Raw genomic sequence first — 21,470 nt, forward strand, 5'->3', positions numbered from 1 at the left:
CCAGCAACCTGCACCCCCAGAGCAGGGTGGGAAAGGAGAAGCCCCAGGAGGTGTGAGGGCCAAAGAGCAGAGAGGGCTTGTTCTTCACTTTCCAGGGCATGAGAACACAAGTCCCTTAGAGAAGGCTGCCTCCAACATGACATTAGAAAGAGTGCAAAACACAGCCTTCAAGACGGGCCTAGCAGACAGGCCTGAGGACAGCCTCAGAGGGTGCCCCCTGCATGATGCAGAAGAGCAAGCACACCCCTAGGGCCCAAGAGGCCGTCAGAATCAGCTCTGCACAAAATGGGGGGCCCAAAAGAGCCTATGATTGGGGACAAAGCACTGACAGATTTCATGCACCTTGAGAGGAGCGAAGTCAGATCTGACAGCCCATCCCAGCACAAGGAGAGGGGAACCGAGAGGACCAGGGAGAGCACAGTCCCCAATACCTCTCCTCACGACAGGGCACTTTGTCAATCATTCCCAGAAAAAATGAAAGTAGGGTTCAGTCGTTAGTAACCCAAGAGGGGCTGAGTATTAAAAGAAGGGGCTGGGTGCCTGGGTGGCTCAGTCAGTTAGGCGGCTGACTCTTGATTTCAGCTTAGGTCATGATCTCAGGGTCATGAGATTGAGCCCTGCGTGGAGCTCTGTGCTGGGTGTGGGGTCTGCTTGGGATTCCCTCTTTCTCTCTCTCATAAATAAACTGTTTTTTTTAAATAAATAAAAAAAAGAAGGGGCTCAATCACTTTCGAATGGAAATATTATATTCTGGGGGCTTAAGAGCCCAAATGAATTCAATTATAAAACAATAAAGACAGTTACTTTCATGTCCCCCTGATTAATGAGTGAGATTTAAAATCCACAACACATCATGGTAACATTTTATTACAGATCATTCCAAACTTTTCTCTGCACATACACAAAAATAGATGTAACAGATTTTTTTTCTTTAGATTTTATTTATTTGAGAAAGAGAGGGGCAGAGGGAGAGAGAGAAGCAGGCTCCCTGCTCAGCAGGGAGCCCGACGCAGGAGCCCGATTCCAGGACCCTGGGATCGTGACCTGAGCCAAAGGCAGCTGCTTAACTAACTGAGCCACCCAGGCGCCCCTATATATAACAGATTTACAAAAATGGAAACATCCTATATATGTTTTGTAAATTGAACAACTGCTTTGTTCATTTAAAAATAATCTTTCCAGGCGCCTGGGTGGCTCAGTTGGTTACGCTACTGCCTTCGGCTCAGGTCATGATCCTGGAGTCCCAGGATCGAGTCCCACGTCGGGCTCCCTGCTTAGCGGGGAGTCTACTTCTCCCTCTGACCCTCCCCCATCTTGTGCTCTCTCTCTCTCTCTTTCTCTCTCTCAAATAAATAAATAAAATCTTTAAAAAATAAAAATAAAAATAAAATATAATCTTTCCAGGGGCGCGTGGTGGCTCAGTCGGTTGACTGGCTGGCTCTTGGTATCAGCTTAGGTGGTGATCTCAGGGTTCAGAGATCAAGCCTGGCCTTTCTGCGCTCAGCAGGGAGTCTGCTTAAGATTTCCTCTCTCTCTCTCTCCCTCTGCTCCCCACCCCCAGGCAAGCTCTCCCTCTCTCTCTCTGAAATGAATAAATAAATCTTTTTTTAAAAATTAAAATAAATAAATAATAAATAATAAAAATAAAAATAATCTTTCCAGGGATTCCTGGCTGGCTGAGTTGGTGGAGCATGCAACTCTTGATCTCAGGGTTATGAGTTTGAGCCCCAGGTTGGATGTAGAGATTATTTAAAAATAAAATCTTAAAAAATAAAAAATAAAAATAATCTTTCCAGGTCAATAAATATAGACATCTGTCATTACTGGTAACTGCTGCATGGTATTTTTTTCTGGATACAAACTCTTCCCTTTATCAATAATATCAACTATCGTTATTAACAATATTGTGAAAAATAAAAATCCTGGCACTTACATCTTTGTTTACCCGTCTATTTCCTTAAAGTCAATTCCAAGACATGAAATTTGGGGACAAAAACTATGCTGCACATCTTTACTTTTACTATAGGCTATATTTCCACACTCTCCCCCTGTACCAGCCGTACCAGCTTCTATCCCAATAACAAACACGTGCCTCTTCTCTACTCTCACCAACTCTCGGTATTAGCAATCTTTCAAATCTTTGCTAATCTAAAATATAAAAACGACCTCTCTGGTTGTTCTATTTTGCATTTCTTCAGTTACTAAGTAAACATTTTTTCACATATTTATTGGCCATTTATATTTTACCTTTTGTGAAATGCCTATTGGAGTTTTTGCCCAATTTTCCATAGGAATATTCTTTTTAAGGTTTTATTTATTTGTTTGAGAGAGAGAGCTTGCACAAGAGCAGGGGGGCAGGGGCAGAGGGAGAGGGGGAAGCAGATTCCCTGCTGAGCAGGGAGCCCCACCACGACCACGCAGGTTCCATCTCAGGGCCCTGGGATCATGACCCGAGCCACCCAGGCGCCCTGGGAGTATTCTTCTTCTTACCAGTAAAAATATATTAGGTATATTCGTTTCCTTACTGTCCTGTATGTTGCAAAATTTACCCTGTCATATGTCTTTTACCTTTAGGTTATGTTTTCCATATCTGTCTTTTCCTTTGTGATTTCTGGCTAAGAAAACATGAATGCCACTTCTTTTTCATGTGCAGGTCAGACCGTCCAGAGCCTGAGGGCTCCAAAAGCAGAAGCATCAGCTGAGATCATAGCCACTGAAACATGCGGACCCCAGTTCAGACAGCAGGGTGGAAGCAAGCCACATGTCACCCACAAAGGCCCTTAAGCTTCTGTACACAGGACATGACAGTCAGCTCTGAGCAGTGGTTCTAAACCTTTCAGGCAATAGTGTCTATTGTCAACATCTTGGGTGGGTTTAAAGACACAAAATCAGGGCGCATGGGTGGATCAGTCAATTAAGCGTCTGCCTTCAGCTCAGGTCATGATCTCAGGGTCCTGGGATGGAGCCCCACGTCAGGCTCCCTGCTCAGCGGGGAGTCTGCTTCTCCCTCTCCCCCTGCCCCTTCCCTCATTTGTGCTCTCTCTCTCTCAAATAAATAAAATCTTAAAAAAATAGACAAAATTTTTGTCAAAAGGATAGAGAACACAGACTTAGCACTATGTAATTTCCTCAATGAACATCAGCAACTGACTCTTAAGTGCCAAGCATTTTCCTAGGGCTGGGCACAAAAAAAACCCAGTTCCTGTCTGTCCTTTTGGAACTTAAGAGTCCAGTTGGGAAGACAGACATTAATCATAGAATCACAGGAAGAAAAAAAAAAGGAACACTCAGGTGTGCTACGTGCTCTCACTCAGAGACACACATGGTGCTGAGGAGGTGTGAGAGGTCAGAGAGGCGAGGGCAGAGCAAGTTAAAAGGGAGAGAGCATCCCCAGCAGAAGCAGATGGCACAAAGGCCTGCATCTTGTGGCCCATCTGAGAAATGGAAGGAAGGACAGGGATCCTGGGATTGATGACCGGGAGAAACTTCCCAAGATGTGAGGCTGAGAGGCTAAGGATTTCCATCTAAGAGCCAACAAAGTGTCTTCAGTGGGAGATCAGGGTGTGAAGGAGAAACAACTTGGTTAGGTGTGTGCTTTAAAGGACTGGTCTGGCCGAAGTGTGAATGAACTGGGGGAAGGGGACACGGGAAGGGGCGGAGACCTGTGAGGAGACCACTGTAAAAAGAAATTAGCAACAGCTTAGACTAGAATGACAGTGGCAGAGGGCCTGTGCACAAGTCACACGGATGCTGGAGAATAATGTCAGACTATCATAAACGTAATCAGATGGTGACTCCAGCTGAAGCTGTTGTCCCAGATGTAGCATCTTTACAGCACAGCCCATGGTCCTTGGCATGCAGCTTTAGCTCCTTTTTCGCCGTACCAATTTATAAAGATCACCAGAAATAGTTAGCTTTTACCTGGCAGGACACCTTCACAGTGTTGTCTCAGGGGAATGTCAATTCTCCCGCTCTACCATACCATGCAGACATCTTGATCGTCTTGACGTCTCACAAAACATCACACTAGTCCACTACACTGATGATGCTATGATGATGCTATCCAATGAGCAGGAAGTGACAAGTACTTTATTTATTTTTAGATTTTATTTATTTGAAAGAGAAAGAAGAGAAGAGAAACCGTGAGCAAGGGGAGAAGCAGAGTGGGAGGGAGAGGGACAAGCAAACTCCTTGCTGAGTGTGGAGCCCTATGTGAGGCTCGATCCCAGAACCCCGAGATCACAACCCAAGCCCAAACCAAGAGTCAGACGATCAACCGAGCCACCCAGGCGCCCTGTGACAAGTACTTTAGATGTCTTGGTAAGATAAAAGCAAACAACAGGGTGCGATTTAACCCTAAAACAATTCAGGGGCCTGCCACCTTAGAAGTCTCTGGGGGTCCACGTGTGGTCTAGAGTATGTCGAAGTATCCCCTCCTTTGTGAAAGACCAGCTGCTGTACCTCCGATCACCTCCCTCCCGCCCCACCTGCTTGGGCAGGTCCCAAGAAAAAGGGCACAAGGGATGATAGGCTTTCTGACTTTTGGAGACAACATATATCATATTTGAGGTGCTACTTTAACCCACCTAGAGACAGCTGTAGAGCTACTAGTTTCAAAGGGAGGCCAGGACAAGAAAAGTTTCCACAGAAGTTTAAGCAGCAGGATAGACTGCTCTACTCCTTGCACCTTCTGATCCAGGATGGCCGCTATTTTGATGTGTCCTTGGCAAGTAGCAATGCTGTATGGAGCCTCTGGCAAGAACCAACAGGAGAATCACAGTGCAGAATTTCAGGATTTTGGAACAAGTCTATGCCCTCATCTTCGGCAGATACCTATTCTCCTTCTGAGAAATAGCTTCTGGCTAGCTTTTGGGCCCTAACAGACTGAGCATCTAAACACGGGCTAACAGGTGACCAGGCAAACTGAATCTCCGCTCATGAACCTGCTGTTGTCTGACTCAACCAGCCATAATGTTGGCCATGCATAGCTGCAAGCTATCATCAAATGGGTGGTATATTAAACCAACCTCAGGCAGATCCAAAAGGCACAAGTAAGTTACACGAGCAGGTGGCCCACATTCCTTTGACACCAACTCCTGTTGCGTTGCCTCCTGGGGCGTTACTTACGCCCAGTTGACAAAGGAAGACAAAACTCAAGCCTGGTTTATAGATAGATTCGTACAAAACGCTGGTACAGAACGCAAGTGGACAGCTGTAGCTCTTCATCCCCACTCAGGGTGACACTGAAGGACAGTGGGGAAGGAAAAGCCTCTGCAAACAGTATATTGGGTTGCTTACTATATTTGGAGTATGAGATGGCCAGAAGTATAGATCTCGACTAACTCATGGGCAGTTGCCGATGGTCTGGCTGGATAGCCAGGGATTCAGAATGACCAGGATTGTAAACCTGGTGAAAAGGAAGTCTGGGGAAGAGGTGTAAGGATAGACCCTGAATATACCATATATATATATACACACACATACACACATACATATATTACACTACACTATATATACTATATACTATATATATATACTACATATATTACTATAGTAACATAATATATATACTATGAAAATATTTGTTTTGCATACGAATGCCCCCAAAAGGCATCTGCTGCAGAGGAGGATCTTAATAATGCAGTTTGCAAAGTGACATTACCTGTGGAATATCAGCCAGCAGCCTCTTTTCTCCAGTGCTCGCTCAGTGAGCTCCTGAGCCATGGCGGCAGCAATAGAGGTTATGCGTGGGCTCAACAACCTGGCCTTCCCCATCCCCTGACCTGAGTAGTGCTTCTGCTGAATATCTAATTTGCCAACAGCAGGAATGTTTCTGGCAATACCACCACGCATGGATCCTCGGAATACCTTATCAACCACCACGGCATCCCACGCAGCATTGCATCTGACAAAGGAAGTCTTTTCACAGCAAAGGAAGTACAGCAATGGGTTCGTGCCCATAGATCTCACTGGTCTTAACACATACACCATCATCTGGAAGGAGCTAGCCTCATTACAAGATAGAATGGCTTACTGAAAACTCGGCTACAGTACCAGTTGGTGCTCATTTTATAGGATGCAGTATGTTTTGAACCAGAGAACATTATACGGTGCTCTCTCCCCCATTACCAAAATACATGGATCTAAAAAATAGGTGAACATTGGTATGACTCCTCTATTACACTTAGTAACTTAGCAGAATTTTTACTTCTGTTCCAGCAGCTTGAAGCTTTGCTAGTTTAGAGGTCTTGGTTCCCAAGGATGAAATGCTTCCACCCAGGAAACATGGTTTCACTCAGTTAGAAGATGAGACTACCACATGAACATTTTGGGCTCCTTATACCACTAAACCAATGCGGGGGCGGGGGGGGAGTGTAATCTACTAGTCTACTGATCCCGATTATCACGGTGAAACTGGGTTGCTCTTACAAAATGCAGGCAAGATGGACTATATCCAGTAGTAAAGGTTAATGGAAAACTAGAGCAACACAAAGGGGGTGGGGAGTCAGATGATTAAGGAGTCAGGTCCTTAGGGACTGAAGATTTGGGTCACCCTACCAGGTTCAGAACCCCAACTAGCTGAGGCTCTGGCTAAGGGCAGACTAGACCCAGAAAGGGCAGTGGAAGTAAGAAGCATAGACATCAACTGCAGCCTTTTGCCCTATTACAGAAATATGGACTATAGTTTTATTTTCTACTTGCTTATTGCCTTCAGGATATACATAATTATATAGGATAATTTGCATATGTTAACCATTTTTTTTCTTCTTCCCATTTTCATTTTATATACAACTCCTTGGAAGTTACCTTTACAACTTAGTCTTTAGATAACGGCATATTCAGTGGGACTAGGACTGGATTTGAGGAGTAACCCATACAGCCTTCAGAGGATACAGGACTCTGAGGACATCTCGTTTTGGGAAAGGTTGAAAACTTGTTTACTTGTAAGAAGGGTAGCAGTTTTTTGTTAGGCAGAAATAGAGTTGTTTTCTTTGTTGTCGTCACTGTTGTTGTATGGAAGTTCAAATGTGTGTAAGAGTGTACATGGAGGCTGAGTCCTCAAGGGGTGGACTGGGCCTCTCAACTCCACAACTTAGTGCCTTGGGACGCCACAAATTCACCCTTGTCACCTGCTCTGTGAAAATGGATTTGGGTCCTGTAGATTGTTCCTCGCCAGCCGCCATGGATGCTCCGAGGTGCTGGAGACACACCGCAGGCAGACAGGGCTCTGCGTCCCAGAGCCGGTGCGCTCACTCAAAGGCAACATGCGCAGCTTGCTCCGGCGTCAGGTTCCCGCAGTGCCCACAGACCCTCGGGGCCGCAGCTGCACCGGGCACTCCTCTCCTCCCCAGGCAGTTGGGAAGCAGAGTGAGACGCCTCCCCATAAGCAGCGTTTCCTGACGCCTTAGACAGACCACTGATGGGCACCAGCGGTCGGACTTTCAGCCTTAGACGCTATGGCAACCCTAGGGATGGCAGATGCTCCTTACACCTGCTATTCCTGTGTTCTTTACAGTTCCGACCCCAATCCTGTTACAGTCAATAATTCTTGAAACTGAGTTTTCCCTGATCAAATTACCGTATGGTTTCTCTCTTTTAACTGGACCTAGACTAAGCTGACTATAGTTTAGCCTGGACAGTGGAAGAGGATTCAAGTGGGGAAGATTCAAGAGACACTTAAAATGTGAAATCGACAGGACTTGGTTACCGATTAGATGAGGGAAGTGGGGGGGAAGGAGAACTCCTGCATAAATTTCCAAATTATATAACTGGATGATGGAACCCTACAGTGCCATAGAAACCACTGGAAAGGGACCAAGTTTAAGGCGAAAACTCACAAGCTCAGTTTTGAACAACGTTGGCTTTGAACTGACTTTAAGACATCTAAAATATATCAAGAGGCAGTTGGCTCTGAAGTTGAAGAACGGAGAGAAGTCTGGGATTAAGACTGGAGCCATCCCCCTTAGGGGATAAGTGAAGCCATGGACATACTTGAAATGGCCTAGGGAGAAAGCAAACTGAGGAGAGGGCCCAGCACTGAGTCCTGAGGAATCTCAACTTTTAACGGCCGGAGAGAGGAAGAGGAGTCAGCAAGGGACATCCGGAAGCTGTCAAAGAGGTAAAGGCAAACAGGGACAGCGCTGACTCCCAGAAGTCAAGGGTGGCAGCCACAGACGTGCAGGGCTCCTCCCTCCCTTTAAGAGACCTCGCGGTGGCTGGCTGACCGCCACCAGCGGTTGCACCTTTACATCGCCCCCATTCTCAGCTCCGTCACCGTGCTTGGGCCGACGCCACACTTTCTCCAGGCTGGTTCTAATCAACGACTGAGCTTGAAGAAAGCCATTTCTGCTTGATTCTTTTGACTGGCAATCTTTGCTCTGGGACCCCAGGGGCCTGGCTGAGACTTTCTCAGAACTGCACTGCAGTCGAATGTCCCTCCTGCCTTCCTTTCCCCCCCTTCCCTCACACAGCCCTGCACCTCAGCCTGAAACCGCCCACCTCCACCTTTCTAGTTAAGCACAGGAATCGGTTGCTTTAGTCAGATATTTTGTTACCTAGAGACAAAAATGTATCCCAAATGACACACCACCCACAAGCTGACAAGAGCCTAAGGGAAGGATATAAAACAAGAAGCTGGTTTAAAAACAGGAAAACATTTAATCCATTCCAAAATACACATCAGGAAATGAAGTGAACCACAGGAAAAACACCTATGATGGAAGAAGGATATTACTGGCTTCATGCTCTTATTCCTAAAATCCTGAGGCTCTGATGTGTAAAAGACATCATCTTGCCCTTCAGATACTCCCAGATGCCCAGAAAGATATTACACACATCTGCTAAAAAGTTCTGGCCTGCTGAAACTAGAGGGGAGCTAGACAGGAAGGAGAAAGGAGCATCAATCTATAATCAACTGATCTCAGGACAGTTGGGTGACGGTGCAGACCCATCCCAGGCGGGTGGGCCCCTCTGATGCCCTGGTGTGAACCCAAACCCACAAAACGGGTTGGCTCAGGGAATGTGCCAGTCAGCCTATGGTCAGCTACAGCTTTGCTATTATTACATCTTCAGCCAAAGCCCTGGGGAGCAAAACCCTAAACTCCTCCTTCAAGCCCCCTGCTGGTTGGTTTCATCATTATCTCGCCTCTTCCAAATCTGTAAGAAATGAATACAACAGACATGTAGGAGCTGACATTCAATCCACACACATTTATCAAGTACCTGTTCTACCCTAGGCGAGGGACAGCCTGTCGCTCCACATCCTTATTTGTCTGTCCCCTGAAACTAACTCAATCCTTTCAGAAAATTCCCTTTGGCTTGATTTTTATCTTTCTACCCATCCGCCTCTCTCCTTCTTAACTTCCCATGCCAAACTCGCTTTCTAAAAAGGAACTCCAAGTTAAGCCTATAACCACAAAGTCACTGAAGTGTTATCTCTAGAACGAGAAGTGTCTCCGTTCTTTTTCACGAAGCTATAGCTTCTTGACACCAGGGAACAAGGTCGTTAAAAGAGCAGGATGTGGTGTGGTGCTGCCACTTCTACTGTCTAGGATCGCCGCGCCTTTCGCAGAAGTTCCAACAGCCCTCGGTCAGGACAGAGCGGCCCGAGGCTCGCAAGCTCTGCGCTCCGGAGGAGCCCCTACGAGGAGGGCCCAGGAAGGCATTTACCATTTTTGGTGGAGCCCAAGCGGCAGTTCCTAATTATGATGCCTCTGTACTCTGGATCTGGATGTCCTGCACGCTTTTTTATGGTTTATTTAACCCATTAAGCAGATGTGAAAAGGAGCACTTTAAGAGGTGCAGTCTCCTTGAAAAACGGATCAAACTCTTGAGTTCAACATACTCGGTGTTTGTCAATAAATGTATGGTATGACAAGACAAAACAGAACAAAGCTTGGTCTCTCTCTTCCTTCTTTGCTAGGTACCAGGGCAGTTATAAAGAGAAACAGAGATACTCCGCTCCACGAGCTCTCGATCCAATAGAGAAGACGTTAAAATAATAAGGTTGGTGCTCTGGCAAAGACATGAAGAAAGCGCTGTGGGGTCACGAAGAGCACTCACTTGGCCTGGGATGCTGGGGAAAGCTTCAGAGCCGACTCCTAGTTGGGGTCCTGATTATTCTAGGCTCTTCCTCCTTGAAATCAGACTACACACCTCCGCAAAACTAACCTGGCCACACACATAATCTCCTTGCTCACCCACAAATCTTTCACACTTCCTTGCCCTTCTCTTTTCTAGCAATCACCCCTGGGCTCTCAGGGCCATATAATCTGGGCCCACCTCACTCCTCTGTGCATTCCAACAGGTACCCAGCCTAACCGAGGCTTTGACTCAATCCCACTTCCTGCCTTCACCCACATCATTCCCCTCACTGGCCCCACACCCTATCTGTTCAGCGCGCACCAAGTCTGTGGCCAACCCACCTGAATGTAAGCCTCCGAGAGCGTGATCATCTGGGGAAGGATGTCAGTCACCTGCAGGTCTTGTAATTCATACCATTTGCCCGTCCCCTGCAAAAAGTATGAAGGGATGGGTTAGTCTGCTCCCTAAAACCAAAAGGTGTAGAAGGAAAGGATCGCAGCAAAAAGTGAGAAGAATCAGAAGAATAGCTGCTAGACCACCACTCAGCAAGAATCATAATTAAGAGGGTGCATGACTTCTGCATGGCATCAATCAATTTAAAGAGCTTTTGGGGTGCTGATCTTGGCAAACGCAATCCCTGCCGAGGATTCCTTGAAGTACAATGGAGTCTCCCAACACTTTTAAGAAGAATTTAGGTGACAGACTAGACACACTCAGCAGGTGCAGTGTTAACCACTGGGAAAGCCTAAGGTACACATCCCCACCCTCCATCCCACAGAACACAGCAATAGCCAAGAGAAGTGTCCTTGGTGGACACTGTTCAAAATAGTAACCAGTTTCCTTTGGCCTATAAAACCAGTGCTGCAAATACAACAAATCTACTTTACTTCATGCTGCCATACACGAGGGGGCAAAGAGGCTTCTGGATTATGGCAGAGGCACTACTGGAAGCTCACCTGCCTCAACCATCCAAACTTCAAAGAAATGCCAAAGGCAGATACTACAGACTATAGATATTCAGAGAGTCCAACAGTTCAGAATACAGGAAACATAACAAAAGCTCAGGATCACATAATCAAGCACCCATTCCTGTTTTGAGGCCTGGTTAAGAACATGGTGAAACCAGGGGAACCCAGGTGGCTCAGTCAGATGAGCAGCCAGCTCGACTCTGGCTCAGGTCATGGTCTCAGGGTCCTGGGATTGGGCCCGGCGTCAGGCTCCACACTCAGAGGGGAGTCTGCTTGAGATTCTGTCTCCCTCTCCCTCTGTCCCTTGCCCCACTCACATGTTTTCTCTCCCTCTCTCTCTAATAATAAATAAAATCTAAAAAAAAAAAGGTACTAACACCTGTCTTAGAGGTGTGTTTTAAGGATACAAATGCAGGGTGCCTGGTGGCTCAGTTGTTAGGCGTCTGCCTTCAGCTCAGATCATGATCCCAGGGTCCTGGGATGCAGCCCCGCATCAGGCTCCCTGCTCTGCTCGGCGGGAGGCCTGCTTCTCCCTCTCCCAGTCCCCCTGCTTGTGTTCCTGCTCTCGCTATCTCTCTGTCAAGTAAATAAAAATCTTTAAAAAAAATAATAATTCATTTAAAAAAATTTTTTTTAAATAATAAAGATACAAATGAGGGGCGCTTGGGTGGTACAGTTAGTTAAGCATCTGACTCTTGGTTTCCACTCAGGTCGTGAGATCAAGCCCTGTGCTGGATTCCCTGGGCACTCCTCCCCTTCTCTCAAATTAATAAATACGTTTTTTTAAAAAAGATACAAATGAGATGAACATACATTAAGCACTTGGCATACTTTCTAGCGCACAGTAAAATACTTGCTAAACAGAGTTAGTTATTACACCCAGAAGACTAATCAAATTAAAACAACCTGTGCTAATTAATAATCTGTGTGATACCAAATATATCTTAAGTACATGTTTCATCCATTTTCAGCTTGAGACAAATTCAAAACAGTTTTTCTAGCTGAAAGAAACCTTTAGACCAGTGCTTCATAAATTTTAATTACATACCAGAGGGTCCTGTTAAAATGCGGATTCTGATTCAGTAGGTTTGGGTGGGGCCTAGGATTCTGCATTTCTAGCGAGTTCTCATATGATATCAATGCTGCTAGTTCGAGGATTCCACTTCAGGTGGTAAGGCTCTAGTCTAAGACAGTGGTGCTCAACCTTGGCTGCACAATGGAATCTCCCAGATAATTTTAACACCATGCTGCCTGGTTCCCACCTCCACATAATCTAAAGCAGTCTCTTAACTGACTGACATTTTGAGCCAGATAATTCTTTGTTATGGGGGCTGCCTGTGCACTACAGGATATTTAACAGTAGCCCTGGCCTCTATTCCAGGTAAAAACCAACAGGCACAAATTACACTGTTCTAATGTAACTGGCCTGGAGTGGCCCAGGCAACAGGATTTAAAAATCTCCCCAGGTGAGTGCAACGTGCAGCCAAAATTGAGAACCACTGCCCAAAACTAACCACTGACAGCTCTATTACTTGCAGAATACCAAAGTCAAGGTCAAGATAAGGCAAACTGAAGAGAGCTGCCCACTGAAATGCCAAAGGAACAACCCCCATTTATGCCACTCACATGATGGAGCACATGGATCCGGTAGGAGCCCTCCGAGGGCTTGCCGTCATGGACAATGTTGGCAATGAGGTCGTAGGTGGTATTCTTATGCACTGCTTGTACTTCCTCAGACAAGTACTCTCTCAGATCCACATTTCTAAGGATGATGAAAATAAAGCCACAAGATCAGACAAAGACTACAGACGGGGAAACAGTCCAACATCAATGGACCACAGAGCTACTGAACCCTATTTTAGCAGCCTGGATCTAGGTAGGCTTGCAGAGCCATGGAAGCCCAGGTTGGTGGAAATTCACATAATTTGCCACAAACATGACGCAAACTAGAAAGACTGGCTCTAGGGGGAAAGCACACTGTAAAAGCATGTCTAGCCATAAAAGATGCAGGGCCTCACATCATTCAGATTAGAACTGGAATGAGGGCTTCTGTCGCTTCAGAGGTATGTGAGAATCTGAGCAGGTTACACCGCCGAAGGCTCTTCTAGGAAATGAAAAGGAGCATCACCATCTCGAAGGAGATGGTGAGGATTAAGGGAGACAACAGCAGTAACCCGTCACCTTTGCCCTCTGTGGTAATCCCACAGCTGCAGTGTTCAGTCGATGCCCGGTCCCTAGCCTCTGGCTATAGAAGGCCTGACCGCATGATTCTGTGAGTGGCCACTGTAAACAGTCATTTTCACAATTCCAATATGGCAAAGCAGGCAGACCAGTAGCTTCAGCACAGAAGGGGAATTTACTCAAAATAAAGTAGAAATGTGGCTAGAACCAGGCCCTGGAGAAGAAGCAAGATCCAAGGGAGCTGCATGACCTCTTTTCTGCTCTGACATCGGCTTTGTCCTTCTCCCTCCTTTTGCAGCCCTTCTTTCTGTTCTTTAGGTGACCCACCCTGGCTACTCCACAGCTTCCCAATTTCTCAGTTCTGGTGGCCAAAAGAAACTACTGACTACGTTCCTTCAATTGGGACTTCAAAATATCTATTTTATTTTGAATATCTAAACATTCACTTTCAAATATAGAGACGCATTCTTGAATGTGGAATAATATCTCCTTTTGTGTTTTACGTGTTGGATTCTAACCATCAGTTGAAGTATAAATGTATATACCAGTTATTGCAAAGTCAAATGCTATGATAAATGTCAACTATGAAGATGGGACAAAGACAATTGTGAAGAACCTTCCTATAGTTAAACAGGGAAACAGAGTGTTAGCAAGAATAAGAGAGACTGTATCATATTTCTAGTATCTCTAGAACTGACATGCCATCTGATGTACTACCACTCAAAACATGAACTCCAATAACGTCATCCGTGACGGATTCACAGGAAATGCTAACAGCGGTCATGTTCGTGGTCACTTCCAAATGTGTATCTCCCTCTGAATTACAGACTGTGAATATATTACCTGTCCAAAAATACAAAAACTTTCTATGTAAACCATGTAGTAATTAACATGCAACTTTGTTCTAATTATATTATATAGCTTTCATGTTAGTGATAGCTATTTACTTCTACAGACCGACAGTGTACCATACAGACTGCAACACTTATTGTTAAAGATAATTTAGATAGGAGTTGAAAGAAATCCACGTGAGCTCCAGAGAGCCGGAAGGCCTGCTGGCTGCTAAGAGCTGTCTTCTCAAGCTAGCTCTCCTCAGCTTTAACAACAGCTGTCCAGACTTGTTTGTCTGAACAAGTCCTAGAGAGTCTTCACGAGTATTAGTACTCAAGCTTTCAAGACTGAACCAAAACCGTTTAGTGATAAAAGGGAATGAATACATGTTAAATCATTCTGTTTTAGAAAACAGCCAAAGGAGCCCACTATACTCCTCTCCCAATGAGAACAGCCCAATTCAGAGAACACCTATTAGCTGGAAGCGCAGCTCTAATCCCGTGCTCCAAAAACCTACCTCCAAATGAGCAGAAGGCACCTAATCACTGCAAGTCTGATCAATCTCCAGTAAAAAGATGTGTTATGAATAAAACACAGGAGAAAAATTAGGTATAAAAAGGGTCCTTTTCAAAAAAGTGGAGACTTTAGGGGTGCCTAGGTGGCTCAGTCGGTTGAGTATCCGACTCCTGGTTTTGGCTCAGGTCATGATCTCATGGGTCATGAGATCGAGTCCCACATCAGACTCCTTGCTCAGCGTGGAGTCTGCTTGGGATTCTTTCCCTCTTCCTCTCCCTCCCCCTCTGCCCCTCTCCCCGCTCGCACATGTAATCACTCTCTCTCCTTTCTCGACCACGCACTCTCTCTCTAAAATAAATAAATCTTAAAAAAAAAAATGGAGGCTTTAGCTAATCTAGAACCATAATGCATAAAGCATTTAAAGTACAGGTTTCCAGAACTGGTCTCTAAAAGACTGACTAGCTAAGAATTCATCTTTTTCTCAACTTCTCAAAAGCAAGCTTTCCAAAGGACAAACTACTGAAGTCAGTTACCAAATAAACACATTCCAGATGCAATATAAAAGAAGCCAATGGAGTAAGGCCATTTCTGTGGTGACTGAGCCGGAACTATTACCGACACATAGTCCTCCTTCCTCCGGAAATGCCCTTGAGTCAAGAGCACTCCCTCCTCCCACGAACACACTGATGACTGTGGCAATTCACAAAAGTCCAGTTCAGAAAGAAAACCCCACTACATGGACTTTCAAATTCACAAAAGTCCATGTCAGAGTAACTCCAGAAGATATGCCAATGACCTGCCCAAAGTCCCACAGCTAGGATGGCACAGCACTCAGGCCTCTTTACTTTCTGATACTACCCTCTTAAACACTACCAGAATTAAGAACTGGAACCATTTTCAAAGGAGAAAATTGGCAGTCTTGGTGTGGTTTGGGCAAGTGAGAAATGGAGAGGGATGGAGAGACAAAGAAAGGAAGGGATGAGCATTTACACATTACAGCTCCCAAACTACTCTGAGGGTTTGGGGGGAAATACACAAAAAAACAAAAAACAACCCTGAGCTAAACATCAAGTTAATTCTGTCATATATCCACCCAAATCCTTTTCGACAAGAAGCTGCCTTAGGGCTCCACTCTGACCTAAACACCAGCAAAGAGACCCTCACTCCTCCTGCCAGTCCTGCCACCAGGTTTCTCAGTGTTCTCAGAGGTATCTTCTTCAGAGTATGAAAAACCATGTCTCCTGAGAACCGAAAACCAACTGTCTACCCCCAAAAGGATCTTGCAGGAACTGAGTTAGAAAGTAGTAAAATGAAAGCATCTGGTACAACTCCTCTCAATTTGCATTAAAATACTCATAGACGGGGCACCCAGGTGGCTCAGTTGTTAAGCGTCTGCCTTCGGCTTGGGTCATGGTCCCAGGATCCTGGGATAGAGCCCCGCATCGGGCTCCCTGCTCGGCAGGGAGCCTGCTTCTCCCTCTCCCACTCCCCCTGCTTGTGTTCCCTCTCTTGCTGTGTCTCTCTCTGTCAAATAAATAAAATCTTTAAAATAAAATAAAATACTCATAGACGTTCATAAAAAGATAACTGCAGGGTGCCTGGGTGGCTCAGTTTGGTTAAGCGACTGCCTTCGGCTCAGGTCATGATCCTGGAGTCCCTGGATCGAGTCCCACATCGGGCTCCCTGCTCGGCAGGGAGTCTGCTTCTCCCTCTGACCCTCCCCCCTCTCATGTGCTTTCTCTCTCATTCTCCCTCTCTCAAATAAAGAAATAAAATCTTAAAAAAAAAAAAAGATAACTGCATGGTAAACTAAAAACAAGACCATACATCAAAATTTACCTTTCTCACCAATAAGGAAGGACCCCAAGATGGCAAGACAAATGTGGAACCATCCCCACTGTCTGTGACTAACTACAGTATGCAAGAAGATGCAAAGACCAGCAAACAGAAGTACAGACTCTAACTGCTCGGGATCATCTTCAAAGCCAGGCAGAATCCTACCGGTCCTGCCCTACTTTCATCAACAGTTTTTCCCTACATGAAAGACTACACTGCCCAGCAAGCAACAGGAGAGAAGGTGAAAGGACTGCCTCAAGGTAAACATCTATCTTTGAAGTCCCTGAAATATTTGTATCCTTCCAACAACAACCCTTAACTTACATAGTGTAAGTAGCCTCTGTTCCCAGCAATCTCTAACACAGTCCAAAATGAATAACGGTACAAAAGTATGAAAAGAGATTCAAGCTCATTCCCCCTAAGAGGAAGTGAAGCAGTGTAATACTCACGTAATAGGGAAGTTGACAATAGTTGGATTCTTCTCCACAAAGAAATTGTTTTTAGTGAATCTCTTAATACAAAAGATGAGATATGGAGGGAGCTTGGTGAGCTGGAAGCGTTTTAGAAAGTTCTCCTTGTAGGTCTTATATTCCTAGACAGAGTGAGAAGGAAATTAACAAATTAGTGCTGGAGTATTGGGGGAGGGGAGTGAGTTTTGTTTTGGTTTAGATTTTTAAATATAATTCTGCCTTGCGCTTAAAAATTCAGAAGACGGGGTGCCTGGGTGGCTCAGTTGGTTAAGCGTCTGCCTTCAGCTCAGGTCATGATCCCAGGGTCCTGGGACCAAGCCCCACATCGGGCTCCCTGCTCAGCAGGGAGTCTGCTTCTCCCTCTGCCTCTGCCACTCAACCCTGCTCATGCACTCTCTCTCTCTCTCTCTGTCTCAAATAAATAAATAAATAAATCTTAAAAAAAAAAATTCAGAAGACACCTGATCCCAGAAGCCACATAAAGGCTTAGGGACAGCAACATGGCTACGGCTGCCTAAAATACAGCTACGGGCCGTGTTTACTCCAGCACATGAGCATACTGCTGAACTCCACCCACAGCAATGTGGGATCTGTTTCTACAAGGAAAACAAAAATGTCCGATGAAAAAGAGGTTTGTTAAAAACTGCAGAATTAAAACCATGAAAGTCTTGGGGTGCTTGGGTGGCTTAGTCGGTTAAGCATCTGCCTTCAGCTCAGGTCATGATCCCAGGGTCCTGGATCCAGTCCCACGTTGGGCTCCCTGCTCGGCGGGAGTCTGCTTCTCCCTCCCCCTATGCCGCTCTCCCTGACTCATGCTCTCTCTCACTCTCTCTCTCACATACATAAATAAAATATTTTTAAAAAATAAAATTAAAAATTAAAAAATAAAATATAAAACCAAGAAAGTCTCACTGAATTCAAAATAAGGAAGAACATCCTGACCAGGAGAGGCAGATAGGCACAGAACAAGTACTTCTGAAGCAGTGAGGGACCCCTCATTATTGACGGTATCCCAGCAGATGTAAGAGCTAAAACTACAAAAGTCTTAGAAGAAAACATAGGGTAAATTTTCACGACCTGGGATTTGACAGCAGATTCTTACATATGAAAACAAAAGCACACACTTCACAAGAACACCTAGACAGTATTTCATCAAAACTTAAGGCTTATGTGCTTCAAACGATACTATCAAGAGGGTGAAGAGGCGACCTACAAAGAGGAGAAGATGTCTGCAAATTCAGACAGCTGATAAAGGACTGGAATCTAGATTATATAAAGCATTCCTACAACTCAATAATAAAACGATAACCCAGTTAAAATATATACAAAAGAGCTGAGTAGACAGTTCCCCAAAGATGATACACAAAGGTCCAATGCGCACATGAAAAGAGACTTAACAGCATCAGTCTTCAGGGAAATACAACTCAAAACCGTAATGAGCTACCACATCACACCTATTAGGATGCCTCTCACCCAGAAGACGAACAGTAACGAGTGTTGGTGAAGATGCAAACAAACTGGAACACGCATTCACTGCTGATGGGGGTGCAACACGTTGCAGCCACCTCGGAAAACAGCCTGGCAGCTCCTCAAATGGCTGAACAGAAGAGTTACCATACAGCCCAGCAATTCTGCTTCTTAATTACCACCCAAGAGAAATGAAAACTGTTCACGGAACAACTGGTAGACTAATATTTATGGCAGCATTACTCACAGTAGCCAAAAGGTAGAAACAATCCCAAATGTCCATCAACTGATGGCCAGATAAATAAAATATGGTGTATTCACACAACGGGGTGTTATCTGGCCACAAAAAGGAAATGAAGTAGTGACACATGCTACAACATGGACGAACCTTGAAAACATTACACTAAGTGAAAGAAGCAAATCACAGAAGACCACATATTACAGAATTCCACTTATATGAAATGTCCAGAATAGCAAATCCAGAGAGACAGAAAGTAGATTAGAAGTTATGGCTAAGGGAGATGAGAAGGTTGAGAGGTAACAAAAGGGTGATAAAAACATGAATGATGAAAATGTTCTAAAACTAACTGGTGGTAGCACGTATCTGTGGATATAGTAAAAACCATTCAATTATAAACTTTAAATGGGTTCACTGTATGGTGTATGAATTATACTCAATAAAGCTGTTATTTTTTTTTTTTTTATTTAGTGAGAGAGAGAGAGCGCACAAGCAGGGGGAGTGGTAGGCAGAGGGAGAAGCAGACTCCTGCTGAGCAAGGAGCCCGACGCGGGACTCAATCCCAGGACTCCGGGATTGTGACCTGAGCCGAAGGCAGGTGCCTGACTGAGCCACCCAGGCGTCCCCTGTTATGTTTTTTTAAATCAAATTGTCCTGTCACATGATGAGTAACCTGAGAGCACTGGAGAAATAAGCTTTCCATCTCTACTACACAGAGCATAGGCACACCTTTCTGGTAAATATTTGATCATCTATAGGTATAAGCACTACTGGAAAAAATATCTTTTTGTTGGTATCAAGTAACTTCTGTGTGGTTGAAATAACATACTGTGTTAAAAGCAAGAAAAAAAAAATTTTTTTTTTTTTTTTTTTAGATTTTATTTATTTGCGAGAGAGAAAATGAGAGACAGAGAGCATGAGAGGGAGGAGGGTCAGAGGGAGAAGCAGACTCCCTGCTGAGCAGGGAGCCCAATGTGGGTCTTGATCCCGGGACTCCAGGATCATGACCTGAGCCGAAGGCAGTTGCTTAACCAACTGAGCCACCCAGGCGCCCCTCAAAAAAAAAAATTTTAAGGTTTTAATTTCTTTTATTACTTTTTTTAAAATTTATTCATTTGAGTGAGCGAGAGCATGAGCGGGGGGAGGGGAGGATAGTCAGTAGGGAGAAGCAGACTCCCCACTGAGCAGGGAGCCCGATTCAGGGCTGTGGGGCTCTATCCCAGGACCCTGAAATCATGACCTGAGCAAAAGGCAGACGCTCCTAACGGTTTTTATTTTTAAGTAAGCTCTACACCCACCATGGGGCTCACACTCATAAAGCCAAGATCAAGAGTTGCACGCTTCCCTGAGCCAGCCAGGCGCCCTCCCCCTCCGCCACAAAAAAATTTTTTTAATCAGGTAAATGCTAAGAGATTTCACTATCCACATCTGAATCTATGAATTAGTGTTCACAAGAAGCATTCATTTTAATTATCTCAGACTAGGGAAGGATTTAACACATAAATGATATCACAGCCTAACATAAAAGTTTCCTCAGGAGTTCCAGAAAACGTGGAGGAAGAATTTCACCATGGACAGCAGTACCACATTCATACAGCAAGGAACAATTTGGCTGTAACTATGTATCACATTGTAATAACACTGTTAATCACTTTTATTGCTTTTAAAATTTTGTCTGCATAACTTATAAATATGTTATAATTTCATACTTGCTTAAAAGCTGTAAGTATAGGGGCGCCTGGGTGGCTCAGTCGGTTAGGTGTCTGCCTTTGGCTCGGGTCGTGATCCCGGGGTCCTGGGATTGAGCCCCACATCAGGCTCCCTGCTCAGCGGGGAGTCTGCTTCTCTCTCCCATCTCCCTCTATGTATGTGCTCTCTCTCTCTAGTTCTCATTCTCTCTCAAATAAATAAATAAAATCTAAAAAAAAAAAAAAAAAGCTGTAAGTATAATGAGCTTATACCAAAGTTTACATTTATACTAACTTAAGTATTATTATAGTAAAAATAAATGTAAATCAATACTGAGGGCTCAAGAGAATCTCAATATTACTTAAGTTTGAACAGTGATAATAGGGACCAAGAGTGGCATGGCTGAAAATGCCAGATGAAAAATCGGAGTTTAAATTCCCAGCTCTGTCATTAAAACTATAAAATAAAGAAACTGAGCTACACAAACCCTAAGGTCTCTCTTTCACCTCCCTAAAATGAAATGAGTCTAAACAGCAGATTAGACATCTTAGGTTATCACTGTTACCAATCTCTGTGCGTGCATGTGTGTGTGTGTGTGTGTGTGAGAGAGAGAGAGAGAGAGAGGGGGGCAGCTGCCAATGTCCATGGATACCCAGGGCTTGTTGTGCTTCCTAAGCGTGCTAACAGTCAACGGACTTGGGCACTGGACGGAAATAGTGATGGAGGTCAGGGGAGGCGTGTTTTAGAGTGCTGGGATGGCTGCCTACCTCACAACTCAGCCTTTTCAAGGAAAGGCCCCTAGTCACGGGGTTTTTGAACAGAAAGGACACCTGATTCAAGCAGGCCTTTCAACTCCCCCTGAGGAACCCAGAGCAGCACGGCAGAGGCTGGGCCTTGGCGATAAGGTAATAGCAGCCTGTACCAGGGACAATCAACAGACCGCCACTTCTGACAGCCCCCTCACTCTCGTTCTGTCCTTCCCAAGTCCTGCTCAGTTCAAGTCTCCCTAAGATCCTAAGGAGATGCCTTCCAGTAAAATTCCTCTTTTAGTGAACTTTTTGTTGGTATTTAATATCTGAAAACAAAAGAATCTTAACTAATGAAGAGAACGGGCAGAAAGGATTTGGAATGAAACATTAAGTTAAAAAAAATTCTCTTAGTAAATTCTCCCAGAACCAAAAGGATTAAATT

General features: G+C 44.8%; 1 protein-coding gene across 1 annotated transcript in view; it reads right to left on the reverse strand.

Moving 5' to 3' along the window:
• Positions 1-8,638: 8,638 nt before the first annotated feature.
• The window catches only part of USP39 (ubiquitin specific peptidase 39), a 28,655-nt gene continuing 15,823 nt past the window's right edge, over positions 8,639-21,470 (reverse strand). The window contains exons 10-13 of the mRNA XM_035001156.1: positions 16,865-17,007; positions 12,678-12,813; positions 10,425-10,511; positions 8,639-9,156 (exon numbers count right to left, since the gene is read on the reverse strand). Coding sequence (XP_034857047.1) covers positions 9,109-9,156; positions 10,425-10,511; positions 12,678-12,813; positions 16,865-17,007 — 414 coding nt within the window. The 3' untranslated portion in view covers positions 8,639-9,108. The remainder of the gene's footprint in view (positions 9,157-10,424; positions 10,512-12,677; positions 12,814-16,864; positions 17,008-21,470) is intronic.

Source organism: Mirounga leonina, unplaced genomic scaffold (genome assembly GCF_011800145.1).
Source record: "Mirounga leonina isolate KUSES-001 unplaced genomic scaffold, KU_Mleo_1.0 Mir_125, whole genome shotgun sequence".
In the NCBI taxonomy this organism is placed as follows: domain Eukaryota; kingdom Metazoa; phylum Chordata; class Mammalia; order Carnivora; family Phocidae; genus Mirounga; species Mirounga leonina.